This window comes from Lissotriton helveticus, chromosome 3_1 (assembly GCF_964261635.1).
Source record: "Lissotriton helveticus chromosome 3_1, aLisHel1.1, whole genome shotgun sequence".
Taxonomy (NCBI): Eukaryota; Metazoa; Chordata; class Amphibia; order Caudata; family Salamandridae; genus Lissotriton; species Lissotriton helveticus.
Window position 1 is genome coordinate 49,890,210 of NC_136061.1, and position 18,375 is coordinate 49,908,584.

Sequence of the window (18,375 nt, forward strand, 5' to 3'; positions counted from 1 at the left end):
TGATATACCCTGAAATCGGTCCCAGGATGCTTGTTTACGGTCCAGGGAGGACCCAGCTTGGCAATTTGGGCTGGACTGTTCCCATGAGGAGCAGGTTCAAGACTGATTTGCATATGGCCATGTCTGAACTGGGGTGGTGTAGTGAGCAAAAGAATGATGGATTTAACCCATATCGCTTGACTGGGGGAGAATGTTTGATTCATTCAGCATTACATCCATCATTTATTGCTGCACGACTATATTACAGAAAGCATACTGGTGAAAGTGGTGTAGGACAAATAGAGGTTTACCTAGCCTATAGATGGTGTGCAGTTGTGAAAGCGAATTGGATGCTGTGTTTAAAGATGGCAAAATGACCATTTACATTGTGCTGCAGTGAAGTAATCTAGCCCTAATGTCACAATCTCTTGTAAATACAGCAGAATTGGCTGATTCAGTACTGAATTTACCAGCATTAGTTTCTGCAGTTTTTCAAACATGTTCAGAAATTTTAGGTAGTCATCCCCTTAGCATTGTTTCTGCTTGTTAGTACCTCAAAGTTCTCCTGGCTTCAAAAGGCAAGTGGACTTTCTTGGCCAATGATATGAAGTGTGAGGATTACAGTTACACTTCAGCATAAATATGCAATATATTTAGTTTGTACTGTGCTCTTAACAGAAGTTGCCACAGTCAAATTCCATTCATAAACATCCAAAAGAACACAGATGGAGTGTTCACATGCATCTAACACAGCCTTGATACATCATATAGTTAGGTGTCACCGTGGCCAGCAGTACTCACCACAAAGAAACATGACTCATAGTTGCATTTGCTGAGCCAGGGGAATGGCTACTTATTTAGGAGAAGCATACACAAATGGTACAGTCCTGGGTACATGCCTCATGAACACCAGAATTATACAGCCACAGATCTGGGGCTAACCAATACCCTAACACATCATCACAAACCAGATCAGACTTCAGTTGGCAATGGAAACATATGGAAGTCACTCACAGATCCAAAGTCCCACCAGAGCTTGCCAGTAGCCCAATACATGTATCAAGTCCTAGTACATTTCTGAAATGTTTATAATACTCTGTAAAGAAAGAAAAAATATGGTAACTGGAATTGCAGATATTTTTCCTTTCCAGAGAATTATCAGCATGTTGTATCTGACTATCTGAAAAGCTTCACTGAGCTTACTCAGCATACCTGAACCCACTTCCTTTTGTACTTATACGCAGTGTTTTCTTTTACAATCTTTTGTCTTCCAGCTACACAATGCTAGCCCAGGTGCAGGCTCGCCCCCTGCCCTCCAACCCTTTCCCGAGGCTCAGCTTTAACACACCCAGCCGCCATGTGAGTACTGAATATAGGACTTTGTTGTAAAAAAGTTTGCCAAACTTGGAATTTCATTGCATGATGCAACTGTACGCTGATAAGCTTTACAGCTCTGATGATACTGATCTATTAAAATGGAATTGCCACTGAAGTGTTAAGAATTCCTTCAAACTCTTTGATCGTTGAATTAATTGCTGGTCATAGATGTCATGTATTAAAGTAATGACAACTCTGTGGTTGTGCCCTGTGAGCAAAAAGCACAGGTTGTAATGGTTTTATCTCTGCAAACATCCGATTAAAGTTAATGCAATCAGTGATAGGATATTCATTCGGTGAAGGAACATTTAACTTGTGACACCATAATCATCATTTTGCTGTTGATTGAGTTTAAATTGTTTAATAGCGATTAGATATCAAATTCTGTCTTTATTGATTTGTTTTCATGGACCAGGCTGTAAACAAATACAACAAGCACTTATTTAAAAAAGAAAAAAACAATAACAACAATTAGCTTAAAATGGTCAACAAAAGTTTGTTTAAGTAACAAAACCTTTCCTTATATCACATAAAATCTTTAATGACCACTTCCAAATGATGCATATTGCCCTATATTTCCAATGCCAGAGCATGTGAGCTAATAACCACTTAAACATATGGGGTGAAGATAAATGGACCTTGCATTTAAAAAACAAATACAATCTAAAAGAAGGCGTTCCATGGAAAATGTACAGGTTGATGCACACATGCAGAATCCATCATTCATTTTCACCAATTTCATGAAACCTTTGATTTGCCACCATGGACTGATCCCCACTCACTATCTCATAATAGTATTGCCACTAACAGTATTAGGAAACAGAATCTAAACAGTTTTAATTATTTTTTCCGGCTCGTAACTTTTCCACACGTCCAAAACTGGTCCCCTGTTATTATTCCTTGTCCCTGTGATGATGTTTCCCCCCAATCAACATTACACATTCTTTTTTTCTGCAAATTTTATGTTTTTCCGAGGAAGGTCTGGATTTTGCCCTTACTAAGAACAATCGGCTTAAGAACTTGTCACCCAGCATTTTTAACTTTTTAACGCAATGTCTGAACTCTTTTATTACAGCAAAGTTTGTAGCTAATTTTTTAAAAGCCTGTATCAAATACCGACGTAACTATGAGTAATCCAAATTTTAGCTTATGTTTTCTTATTCTTTTTTTTTAATATGATTGACTTACTCCCTATACGTCTTTTAAACATTGTATAATTCTAATGTTTTTTCTTTGGACTTTTTATGGTTGCAATAATATGTGGCAATCGAATAAAAGATTATGAAACGAAACGAATCTAAACAGTGATAAGTTGTTACTACTCCTAAATACTTTATAATTCCTGTGACTGACTTTTCTGATCCCAAATAAAATAGATACTGTGATTTACTTTTCTCCAACATTTGTTTTCAAGGCCTTTCTGCATAGTCTAGCCATATATGGGATATAACTGTTAATATTTATAAAGAGCCAGTAGTTCAAAGCCTCTTTGTGTTCACAAGAGGTCTGATTCCCAGAATTGGCCCACTTGTGACCATAAAAAGACTATTGGTATGTAACAAACACAAATTTCGATTCAGTAACATGTTACTGGATCACAATTTGTGTTTGCGACTATGTACCGAATTGGTATTCGGAAGGGATATGTTTATGGCGACTCTTCAAATTTTTTATTTGGGTGACCGAAATATGGATGCAAAAGATTTAATGCTTTACTGACTATACAAATGCCACTATGCCATTTGCAAACGGGAAGGGGCCTGTGAGAAGTTGGCCTGATGTATGATGTTCACTATTCTAGTGAGCACCTTGTATCAGTCCAAACAATCCCTTATGGTGGTGGTTGTAAAGTCAACCTTATAGACAAGCTATCCTAATGGTAGCATGGACTAAGCAGTCTTAGGCTTAACTCAAGAGGGCATGTGAAGCCAGCTGTTTTACCGTATGCAGTTCTGTAATATCAAATGAAAGGACACCACACAAGTTATATATTATAAAAATATATGTATTTATTACTAGAATAATCCTCTGTACTCTTTATGAGTCCAGAGGCACAAGCGTTTAAACAAAAGCACAGTTAAACATACACAAGTTGCACAATTATGGATAGGGCCGGTGGCCACTCAAACCATATACTGAATAAGTGGTATAAGTATCACTTTACGAACAATGGTAAGGCCTAGGGCTTTGGGAATCGCTGGGACTACACTGGTCTAACAGCAGTTAGGACGGGAGTAGCCCGCGGGATTCGGGTGCAGCGCTAAAAGCACACGCATGCACCAATGCAAAGTCAATGGTGCGTAAAAGTTACAAAGTTACTGTTTTGGAAGTCTTTCGACTGGAATAGAATTATGCCACTTTAAACTAGGGCACTAGAGATGTAAACCACTACAGGAGCACTGGTGTTAGATCGTTACCTCACCCACAGGAAGCGGGTGCATAGGTGCCAAAGTGTGTCGGGTTTCGTCGTGGAGTTCTATGACGCCTGGAGATGAAGATGCTGCAGGCGGCCAGGAGAGAAGAGTCCAGTTGGATCCAAGGGTGGATCGAAGATGTAGAGTACCTGAAAGCAGAGAGGACAGAGTCTGGGTCACTAGCCAGTGACCAGGATGGAACCAGGAAGGAACCAGGCGATGTCGGGTGCAATCAGGTGGTTGACGGGAAGCTTGACTCCGCTGCCACGTGGACTCTTGGGCATCGAGGGTGACCAGGAGTGGATCACGAGCTGTCCCACGAAGGCTCTTGCTGTCGGCGGTGTCGGTTTCCGGATCGGAGTCAAGAGGCCTTGGCAAAGGCAACCCACGCAGGATTGGAAGATCGCTTCTTACTCGGACCAGCAAGGTCAGAGCGGTGGCTCCTTTTCAGGGGAGCGAGGGCCAGTCTGGAGCAACCAGACTAGCAGAGTAGTTTCAAAGATTCGTCGTCGTAGAGGCCACTAGCCAACGGGCAGGTGACCGGACAGACGCTTCGAGCAGGAAAATTCAAAAGGGCCCCACGCAGCACTCGGTGAGTGTGGAGGGGTGGTCTTCGGTGCACGAGCTGCTCGGGGCTGGGGCTTCTCAAACCCCAATGCACCGCTTCGAGGGTGCCTCAGGAGCTGCACAGTCAGCACTTCGCAGTCTTTTCAAGATGGCCGGCCCCACGCTTCACGTCGCCTCCACGGGTCTCCGATTCGCTGGGACTGTGGATCGGGCTGTTGGAAGTCAGGGAAGCTGGTTCTTGTCGATGTCTGTCGCTCGAGCTCCGGCGGGAGCTGCAACAAAGCAAACCGCTGGGCGCTAGATGGTGCCTGTTTGCACAGGGTGGTCACTCCTTGACCACAAGGGAGATTCTTCAGTCTTCCACGCCGAGTGGGATGTCAAAGGGTCCAGAGTTATGTATCAAAGTTTCAGTCAGGATAAATCTACTGCTCATGGGCACAGCTCCTACCTTTATTCCAAATCAAGGGGCTGGATTACCTGCTAGGTCCCTCCTATGGGTGGGACCCAGGAAGGGGGTGGTTACACCCCTTTCCCTTTGTCCAGTTTCGCGCCAGAGCTAGGGCTGGAGTACCCCAGGACCGGTTTGAACTGGGCTATACATGGGACACCTTGTGTGCCCCAGGCAGTGTCTCGTTTCACTCGCCCTGCCTGCCTCAATCCACTATCTCCTGTCTGGGGTGGTGTAGCACCTCCCTGTGACAGGAAACCCTTTGTCCAAGCCTCCCCTGCCAGGTTTCGGTCAGCAGCAGGAGGCCAGACTTGTGTCGGTGGCAGCAGCATCCATTTTGTGATGCTGGGGCTCAGGTTAGTTTTAACCGCGTTTACTGTTACCCACATGTCTTAGCCCTCTAGAAGGATGGAATGCTACCCCCGTCGCCAGAACTGGTGAGGGGGTAGTATTCCAAAGTGTATGACACCGTACACGACATGTTTTGATAAAGCCAAACCAAAGTTAGCAATAACCGCGAGGATTATAATGCACTGAGTATATGGTATGGCAGTATCCCAGAACAGCAATAAGGAAATGGTTCCGAAAGCTGCAGACAGGCTCAGCTCATGCTAGAGCACCATCTCACATAAAACCAAGCACTCTGCCTCCAGGATTGTTAAGGCCTGCCATAGGAGTGACTTATAGGTATATATGTGTCCAGATATAGGTTTAGATATAGGTATACTATATCTAAGCAAGGGGTGATTACACAACCTTGCCCCAGCTGAGTGATCAGCCAGTTGTGTCAGTTTGGATGGCCAGCCAGGGGTGGCAAAAGATATGCTGCAGCCCCTGGTAGGCCTTGGATGCCCCTATGCCCTGGGTACCTATAGTACCCTGTACAGGGGCTCATAAGGTGATCCAATAACCAAATGGTGATGTACCTAAAGTACATGGTGTTGAATTTAGAGAGAGAACAGCAGGCTGTGGGTCTGATTAGCAGGCCCACAGCCACATTAAGTCGAAAACCAGTGAAGCAAAAAGCAAAAATTGGGGTGACCATCGGAAAGCAGACCCTTCTCTCCTACAGGGCCCCTATGGGTGTCTTCCCCTTTACGAATTATGTATATATATTTTTTTTAAATAGACAGTTGCCCCAATTTTCCGTTTAAAAAAAAAAAAAACACATCCAGTTCTCCTTTAAGGAAAATGGGTTATATTTTAATACTTTTTTTATTTAAAAGCAATCACAAACATTATCATCTGGTGACCTCAGCAGGCCACCATCTATTTGTGCAACATACCCCATTAATATTCCTGAGGTAGGTCAAATTATGATCCACTACGAATTGTGTTATTGTTAACTGGTCTATGAATAGACACGTCAGTTGACTAGCACAGAATAGATTTGGTAAAAGCCAGTGCACAATCTGCAACCATGCTTACCTAATTAATTCTTAGTACATCTGGCCCATGGCTCTTTTAATTCATACAGCTCACAAACAGCTCAGCATAGGTGAGTGTTGATTTATAGACAAGGCACTCCCTCATGTTTAAAAAAAATAATCGAAATCCTTGTAATTATTGATGAAGTGCAAGTGCAAAATAGTGGGTCTCGTGTGCCATCTGATGTGCTTCAGCCGGCTCCTGGTCTCTCTTTCAGGCTGTTGGATTAAGTTATCCGACGACAGAGCCACGGTGGCAGCACCATTAGAAAGATGAAGGCTCTCCTGGCTCTAAATAGAGCAGCCGACGAGGATTTGGGGACCAGATACTCCATCGTGTTTACCATGGAGTCTCTTGCCTTCCAAATATTAAATCAGACCCTTGATTTCCTTTCCTCTTTGTGCAGCTCATTTTCACTTCCATGTCCCCGCTAGACCTCCCGGCAACAGATAACATGATCATCAAACTGGAGTCCAAGGCAGGTTCAATTATTTGTGTTCTTATATATAGACCTCCTCAGCATATGCCTTCATTTCCCCTTTAACTAAGTGAACAATTGGCCCCTTTGATCACGGATCACGCTAAAATTCTTCTGCTAGGCGACCTAAATTACTGGTGCAATGATGACACTGGCAGCCCTCATGCAGCCGAACTTATGGAACTACTTTCTAATCTCAACCTCAGCCAGGCCACACCTTGGACCAAGTTTGGTCTTCCAACCTCACTGTATCTCTTATCTCTCCTTGCATCTGGTCGGATCATCATTTAATAGACATTTCCATCTCTATTACTATACACAGTAAGCCATCGGCGCCTGAAGGCGGCCTGGTTAGGAAATGGACCACTCTTGACACTCCTGCTTTTGTGGATAGTCTAGCCCACTCCATTCCTGAAGACACTTTGGATGTGGACTTAGCCGAGGCCAACATCTCGAACTGGCTATTAGCAGCAAGTAACACCTATCTCCCTCTCAAAAAGCTAAAAATCGCCTGGCGCATGGACGCCCAAAAGTGGTTCTCTCAAGATCTCTGGGCCCGGAAACTAGATTCTCGCCAGAAAGAGAGGAAATGGAGACATGCCTATGCCCTAGATGCTAAACTCGCTTATCTAGTGGCTCGCTCTGAATATAAAATGGCTATTATTTCAGCTAAAGCAACTTATTTTTCGGAAAAAATCGAGAATTCTAAGAACAAATCCAAAGACATTTTTTCAATAGTCAACGAGCCTTCTAACTCCGAGAGAACTATTCTCAAGCCTGTACCCACCCAGAAACTGTGCGATTCCCTTAACAACTATTTTCTAGACAAGATTACTACTATTGAAGCTAGCATCCCAGTCATTGATCCTACGGCAATTCCCTCGACCGTAGTTTGCAGTGCTCACACTTTTGATCATTTCCCACCTATCGACATCCACTCCTTACAGGCTCTCTTGGTGAGGGTGAAATCCGGTTCTCCTAGGGACTGCTGCCCCCCGCATATTCTGAAAGATACTATCTTGGCCCTCCCGATCCCCATTCTGTCCCTTCTTAACAAATCTCTCTCCCAGGGCAGGGTCCCTATCGCCTTTAAGGAGGCGATTGTCGTACCTCTTCTTAAGAAGCCAGGCGCTGACCCGGCCAATCCCACAAACTATAGGCCGATCTCCCTTCTACCCTATCTGGCCAAGGTTCTCGAGGCCCACGTAACTACTCACTTGTCCAATTTTATAGAACAGTCCATCTATCTGGACCCTCAGCAGGCTGGGTTCCGCCCTGCACACTCCACGGAGACCGTCATTACCGCAGTCCTGGAAACGCTCCGAGGAAATGCCGATAAAGGGATACTGCAGGCCCTGGTCCTTCTGGACCTGTCGGCCGCGTTTGACACGGTCGACTACACCATCCAGGCCGGTGTTTGTAAATCGGCATTTGATTGGATCAGATCCTTTCTCAGCAACCGCACCCAAGCAGTACGTTTGGCTCCTTTCGAGGCATCCAAGCTCCCCACCTCCTGTGGGGTCCCCCAAGGATTGTCACTGTCCCCTCTCTTGTTTAATTTGTATCTTTCCCCCTTGATTCGATCCCTGCAGGAGTTCAAAGTCACCACGTTTAACTATGTTGATGATTTACAATCAGCCGGATGCTTGCGCATTCTGCCCTGATTCAAGCAGTAATTGCCCTGGCACTATCCCACTTGGACTACGCTAATTCCATCTACTTAGGCCTTCCTCTCTGCCTTACTAAGCGTATCCAACTGGCTCAGAATCAGGCTGCCAGACTGATTCATCGGCAACCACGCTGGCAGTCTGCCAGGCCTCTGCGGAAAAACCTCCACTGGCTCCCTATCTCCCAACGGATCACTTTCAAAACGGCCTTCATCATTTTTGAATCTATTCACGATCATAGCCCCAAATTTATCAGCTGCCTCTTGACCAGATACGTTCCCTCGCAGTCTTCGCTCTGCCAACCTTCATCTTCTGATAACCCCCCCCTTTAAACTTCACCGCCAAGGAGGCCGCAGATTTGCAATATTGGCACCCAGACTTTGGAACTCCTTCCCTTTGGAGATCCGGGCCTGTAGCAAATTCTAAGATTTTAGAAAACTGCTAAAAACATGGCTGTTCCCACAGGCCCACGTATAGTCCTCTACGGTCCCTGCTCACAACTGACTCAGCGCCATGAAACCTTACGGTGTACGTGCGCTTTACAAGATACTATTAACATAACATATCATAACATTACTGTAGTCTCTTGTACATTGATCACTGATTTATTTGCAGTGGAATAGTTATACAAAGGACCAGTTTTACTCTAGAAAGCTATCAAAGTCAGATCAGGCATATCAAGGTCCTCTGCGAAGAGGAGGGAGCTGCACATTGCAACTTTAAGAGAAGAGAAACTAAATTTAAAATATCAGATGTCAGATGCAAAATGAGGTCAGAGAAAGCAAACATCCTTGTTTTAAGCCATTTGTTATAGAAAAGATGGAGAACAGTCTGCAATTGAAACACAAAATATCTGTGTGTAATCATTTTAAAGTGGATAGTCAACCTGCGCAGGCATCCAATATTATTCCAGTTTTGCTAGTAAACAATTCAATCTACTGTTCAAACATAACCTGGAAGTACACAAACCAACAATATAGTGCTCTCTTTGAAATTATGGACCACTGGGACAGCATCCAATAATATAAACACTTGAACCGTCGTTGAGCAGCTATTCCGGAAACCAGCTTCATCTAATGGAATGACGTTCTACCTCTGAATCCATGCATTTAGCTGAATTAGCACTAATTTGGGAAAGATTCTGTCAGCCATATCCATTATTGCGATCTATCTATACCATACCTGTCAGATTCTGCTTTCATGAAAAGGGGTTTTATCATTCCTCCCTTCCAAAAAGAGGGATTTTTAGCCCTCTTCAGCTACCCAGAGAAGCTGAGGACACAATTGACTGAACCACTACTCTGGTTCTGCCCAGTAAGACATCCCAGTAAACACTCTTTCCCGGCCGACTGAGTTAAAGTCATTGCCCACATAACCTGAATCATATTATCCACAGTTAATTAATTAGATATTAATTTATCGTGTAAATACTGTCCTCCTCTATGGCAATTGGAACATAATACAAACAAGATGTACATGCGAGGCCTAGGTGTCGTACGCTATGGTACATTCAGGGCCACTATCAGCCTAGGTTATTCCCAATAGGAATAATTGCAACTGTGACATCCTTCTGTGATCTGCAGCATCAAATTCCAGTTATCCCTCCATTTTCCATGTTTTTTTCTCCATTTTAATAGGCTTACTAGTTTTGTTTTCTTCTTATAGCTCTAAATTAAAAACATCCCAGTTTTCCTAAAATGACCGAATGATAACAAATTGGACTGACCTCCTTAAACTATTAAGATCAGATTCAAAATGGATTCTCCCTTGCTCTATGCTTTTTGAAAAAAAGTCTACAGGGAGGACAGGTCCCAAAATCTATAATATAATACTCTGCTATTTCTTCACAAGATTATCATATTCTAGTAAATCAAGTAAAAAAATGAAATCTCACCCGAAATTGAAATGGGCTTCCATGAAAGAAGATATGAACATAATTGTGGTGACACAAAAGTCTTTTAAATCTTAGATTCTCTGTGATTGCTTTTCCTTGACTTAAAAATCAGGTCAGAAAAAAATAGCATCATTCCTCTGTAAAGAGTGGATACCGTTGATCCATATAGCATGAACATTTTAATTGGATAAGCGTGGCTTAAGCCAATCATCAAACTTGTTTCTCTCAAAAAATACTAGATGAAAGTCAGTTAACACCCTTAAAAATTCCAGATTAGACAATTGACAGGACATAATAATACCCTTCCACATGATAAGAAACAAAGCAGATTTAGTATGACTGTCCCTAATAACCCTACAAATGCTGTATCAATGAGTAATAGTTCAATGATGGATTGAAAGCATTATGGCTTCTTTAATGAAATCTAAACTTAGGGGCTTATTACAATGTCGGTCAAACAAGCGCACTGGAAGTGGAACCACTGAACTAGTAGTCGGCGGTTCCACTCCCGATATCCCAATGCGACCGCCAGCGCGGATTTTGGAAATATGCCTTTTCCAATTGCAACTTGTGCTACAGCCTGAAAAGGGACGCAGCACAAGCTGCAATTGACATATGCATATCTTGCACATCTACGCACCTTGTGCCAGGCACCCCGTGGTGCCAGGCACACTGCGCCTGAATGTGTGTGGGGGAAACAAATGAGTCCCTCTTCCCCCATAAGGAGGCCCGGGGGGGGGGGTCCCGGCACTGCTCGGGGCCCCCAAAGTCCCTTTCTGTCTGCAATTTCATGACGGTTAGACAGCCCAAAGAATGCAGAGTGAAACAGGCATGGTAATTCCTAAGGCAATGCCTGAGCAGGCACCGCCCCTATTATAGCCATTACTCTCCGTCCGCTGCACCAACGGGCTCCGTGAGCCCGGTGGATAAGCGGTGGTTGGTCCCTCCGCCTAATCCCTCTGATCATCGGGTCAGAATCCAGCGGTCGGACCGCTCCTGTAGATGTCAGTGGACCCGCCAACGACACCCTATCGGTGGCAGGCACACCTACATCAGAATTAGCCCCCAAGTGTCCTAGTTACAAAAACATATTTGTATCAATTCATCCTTATTCTGAATACAATTTTTCAAGATTAATTAGGGCAATTTGACCATTAGCTAAACAAGAACAATTTGATTCTAATAGACTTAGGTTACCACCTGGAAAAGGGAGTTCTTCCCTTGAGACTAACCTTAATCACTCTGCTGAGTGTTTTTTGCTTTATTTTAATACTTGGAAATCAATTTGTTGAGATTAAAAACAACTTTTGTGTTTTCGCTTCGTAATGACTGAGCAATCAATATCTAGATTGGATGAGAATTCTTTGCATATTCATTGGCCTAGTTTCACTGTCTCTTTTTCCTTTTCTTTAAGTATCGAGAAAAATGATACAATCAATAATATGTTTCCCACAATTTAGATTCAGTCTTTCCCCACAAAAACAAAACTCATAGTATTAAATAATGCTGGATTAGTTATGCAAGAAGATTTAGATATTCTACATTTTTATCTGGTTCTGTTTCCTTTCAATCCCTTTATGTCAGATTTGCTCTGGAGCTACTGATATCAAAGAATGTTTTTATATCCCCTTTTTAAAGAGGGCTTATCCTTTTTAGTCATCCTGGGAGACATTCTCAATTTGTTCTTGTTCTCTAATTGACAAAACAACAGTGGTAGCCTAGCTCTCAACTAACTCCCATTTCATATAATGCAACAGCTGTTTTTATGTTTCTAGAGAGCCAGATCCTTGGTTTAAGAAAAGAATTACAGTGGAATCCCTGTTTGGGGCAGTGCCTATGGATTCCTGACCACACTGCAAAAGAAAAAAATAATTGACCATAGTTCCAGTCGAATATCCGCTAAAAGGGTGGCCTGTGAACGTTGTTGAATACTAATTGAGGGAAAGTCTCTACAATCCTTGTAACATAGTTTGCAATATCAAACTGACATTTTAAATTGGTGTTGACAAATTGAAATTAGCATATGGACTCTCCATAGCCACATACTTATTTATAGGAGGAAGTGCTCTTTTCAACAGCTCTTCATTCCCTGGCACTAGTGAATCAATATCGCTCAACTCAATTTCGAATCGCTAGTTAGATGAGGGTGTTAGTGTAAGGAGCAAGAGAGGTGCCCCTTTGTAATACTCAGTTGGGATGCTATTGTTTCATTATCATTCCTGATTCCATCAAGAACTAGTTAAATGTCCATACTTTTCACAGATTTTTCAGCTTCTAATGACCCTGATTTTTAAAATGTTTTTCTACAAAACTTTCTGACTGACACAGCAAGAGACTACTGTAAGTGGCCTTTTCTCAATCAAACTGATTTCAGTGGTAGATCTTCATACACAGATATTATCACATATAAGAGAGTGCAGATACATTAGGAGAATATGCATGTTCAGTCAGTCAGTCAGAATATCTTTATTCGACTTAATCAAAGTCATACAAAGAAACAAAAACAATAAAACATGACATACAAAGTATACTTAGAATTCCTAGCTTCTAAAAGGCTACAAGCCCAGTGTATATTATAAATACTATTTACACAAGTTAAAAAGGTACATTTGGGTATACATATAAAATTCATTTGGTTAATAATCTCTTAAGGCGGACAATGACCAACAGCTTTCATCCTTACTGCAGCGACTAAAAAATTGGCAAGACTAAATGCTGTACTTGGATTAGTCATGAGCTGTAGAAAGAGCAGCGCGGGGCGCACCTGTGTGAACCCTGCGTCTTTAAGTGCGGGGAACAAATGTTTTTTCCTCTGCTCATGATATAGGCTACAGAACATGACGAAGTGCATTGTGTCCTGCACTGAGAAATGATCACAGCTGCAGGGAGCGGCTAGCTCTGGCTTCTGCCAACCCTTGAAGGAACCTAGGTGAAAGTGAATTAGGTTAAACCTAAGTTTAGTTAATAAAAACCTATGGTAAGGGATTGTTACAAAACGAAGGTAGGGGGCCAAATAAGGATCGCTGACAAGTAGGTAGTGAGCCCTTACTGCGGGTTTATGTAACTCAACTATCTCGCGGCATGCTTCCTTCCTTTCTTTAAAGGCTTTTTTTGTGTAAGCAATATCCTGGGCCATAATTTTCTCTGGGGAACAGAAGAGTTCTGGTCGACCCAGTTCCATAAAGGATTTCCTTAAATAGGCCAGCCAGGGAATTTTACTGTGGTGGTCCAAGGATAAAACATCCCTCAAGATTTTGTGATTTAATGGTAGATCAGCATTTAACCACATTTTCAACCACAGAATCAGTGGTGCGGCACTTAGAAGATCTGACAAATAAGGCAATCCCACCTCCTTATGGATGGAGTAGGTTGGGGTTGATTGAGGGACAGAGAGGAGAGATCTTATAAATCTATTTTCTACTCTCTGAATGGGGTCAAGATTAACATAACCCCACAGAGGCGATCCATAAGAGGCGATGGCAACAGGTTTGCTCTTATAAATCTTCAACATCGCTTCCATGGGCCTGGCGCCTAGCTTACCTGCAAAACCCAAGAGTGCAGAGGCAGATCTGGTGACGGCCAACCTCTTCGCGCTTAACTGTGGACCCCAGGTGCCTTTCTGATCAAACAACACTCCCAGGTAGGGAAAAGTGGTTACCTCAGTTACGGGGATCCCGCTACAAAAAAAAGATTTATGTCTTCTCTTCCCGCACTCTTTACCCATTATCATTGTGTGAGATTTAGACGCGTTGACCTTTAGGTCCAAATTTTCCATAAAGGAACCAAAAGAATTAAGAAGGACCTGCAGGCCAACTCCCGTACGGGCTATCAACACGGCATCGTCCGCATACAGGAGTGCCGGAATATGTGTATCCCCTGCACGCGGAACATCCGCACCCAAGCCCCGCAGGTGCGCTCCCAGGCCGTTAATGTAAATGGTAAATAGCGTGGGGGCCAGTATGCAGCCTTGCCTGACCCCTTTCAGGGATCTAAATAAAGGGGTACACCTACCATTATTGGACACACGTACAGCTGCGAAAAGCTCCTGGTGCAATGATGCCATGAACGCGACCAGGGCTTTGTCAATTCCCAGATCCAACAGAGTTAACCATAATTTGGACCTATTAACAAGGTCGAATGCGGACGAAAGGTCCATAAAAGCCAAAAACACCGAGCCCTCCTTAGCCACTGTGTATTTAGAGATGAGTAGATACAGGTTGATACATTGCTCAATCGTGCCTTTACTCTCTCTAAAGCCATATTGAAGTTCGCACAGCCCACCACAACCCTCAACATTCTCCCTCAACCTAAATAAAAGGACTCTCCCCAGAATTTTTACAGTAGAGTCCAAGAGGGATATAGGCCTGTAGAATGCTGGGTCGTCCCGCTGACCTTTGTTTTTGTATATGGGAACGATGGTGGACTTGGCCCATGAGGCTGGTGCTGAATTATGGTTAACTGCGTTGAACACGTTGGACAACACCCTCGACCACATTTTAGGACAAAACATAAAAAAGTCGGCCGGAACTCCGTCCGGGCCAGGTGCCTTGTGTTTAGTAGTTTCCATGAGCGCCCTTTCTACCTCCTGGGGGTTGAAGACAATAGGGTTTACTGGCCCGCTAAGCGGTGGACACCTGCTAATGACCTCATCGGCTACATCCCCACCATATACGTTTTTGAAATAAGACAGCCATTTGTCCTCGGTGATCACACAGTCCATTGGCGAGTTATTGTCCTCCGAAAAAAGGGGCTGCTTAATGATTGACCAAAATCTTCTGCTATCCTTCAATACCGCCGCTGATAGAAGGTCGTCCCAAGTTTCGCGTTTAATGCAGTCTTTGCGGCTTTTTACTGCGGACTTGTAAATTTTCCTTAGTCTCACAATTTCCTCTTTAACTCTAGGAACCATTTTTAAAGCCACCAGCAAGTCTCTGTGTGCCTTTGAGCATGCAGAGTTGAACCAACGCTTATGGCCTTGGGACCCCTGAAGAGGTTTAGCTAAAAGCTCGTTGGAGACTTGTGCGCATAAATCCTCATAAGATGATACCATGAGGCTCCCTTGGGTGTCCGGGTTTTGGCACAGCTCGACTTGGATTTCGATTTTAGGGAGGCATTTTTTATAAAAAATTTCTGGGATCACCTTCGCCCATTTTAATCTTCTGTCTTGATCTTTGGTCCTCAGGGGGTGTGCTCGTTTTACAGAAGATGGCGCCACACCCATCGAGCTGCCCCACTCCACTTCAAGTTGTACGGGGTTGTGATCGCTGAGGTGGGTTACGGCCGTACTGTAAGCAGTGGTAGAGGTTAAAATGCCAAGAGAAACAAAAATATAATCTATCACGGACCCTTGCTGACCGCCTGTGAAAGTCGGCGTTCTCGGCCCGAAGTTGGGTTCGTAAAGATTATAATTTGCAAGTAAGTCTTCGAGCTCCTGGCCCTCTGCTGAATGTTCGAAATGAGGCGCTACTGGGGCGGCATCGTCGTCATCACATGCTCCTCTTCCCTTACAGGCTAAATTACATGGATGTAAATTAAAATCACCTAGTAAAATTGACTCGGATGCGAATGAGATGTTCTGTGAGACTGAATTTAAAATACAATCTAAATTGGCAATATTACGACCATCATAGACGGAATTGCCAGAGTTGTAGAAATTAACGAATAAGGTCCTACTAGTTTTGTTAAAGGTTCTTTCGACAATCAATATGTTGTCAGATTCGGACCTAATCTGCCTGAGACTTCCTTTTAGGTCCAAGGCGAATAAGAGCACCAGGCCGCCTTTAGCCCTACCCATTCTACTAGGGACTGCAGGTATTATAAAGCTAGTGTACCCGTCCCACCAGAAATTGTTCGATGTGTCCCAAGTTTCTTGAAACGCAATGATATGGAACTTTGAAATAAAACTGCACCATTCTGGATCCTGACGCTTGGTGTTAAGACCTGCCACGTTCCAGCTTAAGATCCTACATGCCTCACTACTGGTCATATGGTTGGTGCTACTCGCAGAATGTCCTTCCATTGTTGCATGAGCTACAGGGGCTCCGCTTATGTTCGCGTGGCAACAACGCTGTGCCGCCTCTTTAGACGTACCCAAGTTAGAGCCAGCCTCGGACCCAGGTTTGAGAGTTTGCTGACCTAAAATAGTGGGCAGCTGGGGCTCAGTGACAACATTGGTCGTTTGAAAATTATGGGAGTCATCAATACTAAAGTCCCTCCTACTCACAAATGAATTCATCAAACCAGCGTTATAGTGGTCAGTTCTTGGTTCGAGTCAATCGCAGGAGTTAAGATCAGCTAAGGGACCAAACCTATTACCTGTAGCAAGGCCCCATGCAGGCGGGGTGGCTAAATGAGCCTGACCGGCATGAGCTATATTCCACAGGGGATGTGGAGTGATTGGGTGGGCCAAGGCCGGGTCCATACTCTGCCACCGTGTGGGCCTGAGGCCACGTGCCCTATGATCGTAACCTGGAGCTCCATTCCCCCACCAGTTTGTTCCCAGCCCCTGTGGGTAGGCCGGCTGAATAACTCGGTCGAACGGGTGAGTTGTTCTTCCTGGCGCTTGCTGAGCTACCAACATGCACCGATCGTTTACATAACGCGGGCCTGTGACTCCTCCCCAGCTACTATTATTCCTGTACGTGTTAAACCTGTTGGTATTAGACAAGGTAAAGGATTGAGACTCATTGTTAAAGAATCTAAGAGTCAGTGGAACTATAGTGCCGTTACGCTTCTGGGGTGGGAAAACATTGTTCAAGATCTCGGGAAGGACCTCGGCATTAGCGAAATTAGTGATAACGCAATCGCCTTGGAACTTTTTCTGCTTGCTGCCAATCCAGGGAACTCTCCTAGTCGAGATTATGTCTCCTGCCAGTTTATCAAACCCATCCTGCGCCATGTACATATTATTGGAAAGCCAGTGTAGAACTTTATCTTTAAGATCCTGATTGGATTCTGACTTGTCTTGTGACAGGACTGGAACATTGGCTAATACCAAGACTACCGGTAAGGCCTCCACTATGAATTGAACTGGGCTCTCCTCTTGATGATTTGCCACAGTTGCGTCAATTGAAATAGTGTTAGTATGGAGGGCCCCAGTAGCGGCGTTCTGATCCGGGGCGGGTAATAGTAAAGACGAAGGTGGGTGAGACAGCCCTGATTCAATGGACTGCGTGTTACTGTCAGTGGGAGGTGCCTCCTCGTCCGTGGATATTAAATCAGCGACGAGGGAAGATAAATTCTCTAACTCCTTGGTCAGGTTACTGTGAACTCCGCCCAACTTCCTAACTTCAGCAGTTAGTTTGTCCACTTTCCCGATCAGGGGCTTAATGATGGTCTTAATTTTAATATCCATCATATCTTGGATCCTGTTGAAGAGATCATCATCAATGATGCGCTTTGACTCGAGGTCGACCTCATGGACTGTAAGTCTGCCTTGCCGCCTTGGGGGAGGGGTGGTAGGCTTCTTTCTCCCCATTTGTTTCCCCCCACGTTTTGCAGCTGTTTTCCTGCATGCTCTAACAACACGATTTGGAGGAGACTGATACTGCGGGCCATCATCTATGGCTTCAGTCTGGATACTTGTCTCTGTAAAGGCATCATCATCGGCTAGATCGATGAGATCTTCTCTCTCCCTAGCGGGATCAGAGTCTTCAATGTCTTCAGTACAATTGGCTAAAGAGATAGGGTCAGGGTCTGCTAGAGTAGGTTGTGCGCTCCCTGTCAGGGAATCGGACATGGCAGTGCTTGCAATACTTATAGAAGGGCTATCTGTAAGCAGCACAGGTGATTGACTTAGTCCCAGGGATTGCCTACGTTTACTGTTAATACTGGATACGACTTGCACTAGATAAGAGTCAAGAGTGTTCGCGGCCTCAGTAGGGGGAAGAACCTGTTTTTTCCCCATGCTTTAAAATCGTATTGGGCGAGGTCACAAATACACACTCCCCACTGGGCTTAAGCCAGGTAACAAGTTAGTTTCAACAAGTAATACTATAAACTATGTAGATAGTAACTGGTAGCTATATTAATGGCTAGTGATTCCTGGAGTGAGCTACAGCAAAAAATCAACAGGAAACAGTACCTCAGATCCACGCAGTGGTTTTCAGGGAGGTGGCCTGCCT

At 44.0% G+C, this 18,375-nt stretch overlaps 1 protein-coding gene across 1 annotated transcript in view; it reads left to right on the forward strand.

The window, feature by feature from the left end:
* Positions 1-18,375, forward strand: part of CFAP65 (cilia and flagella associated protein 65) — a 621,863-nt gene that overhangs the window by 20,915 nt on the left and 582,573 nt on the right. Inside the window, exon 2 of the mRNA XM_078679214.1 lies at positions 1,254-1,338. Within this exon, the coding sequence (XP_078535340.1) occupies positions 1,254-1,338 (85 nt within the window). The remainder of the gene's footprint in view (positions 1-1,253; positions 1,339-18,375) is intronic.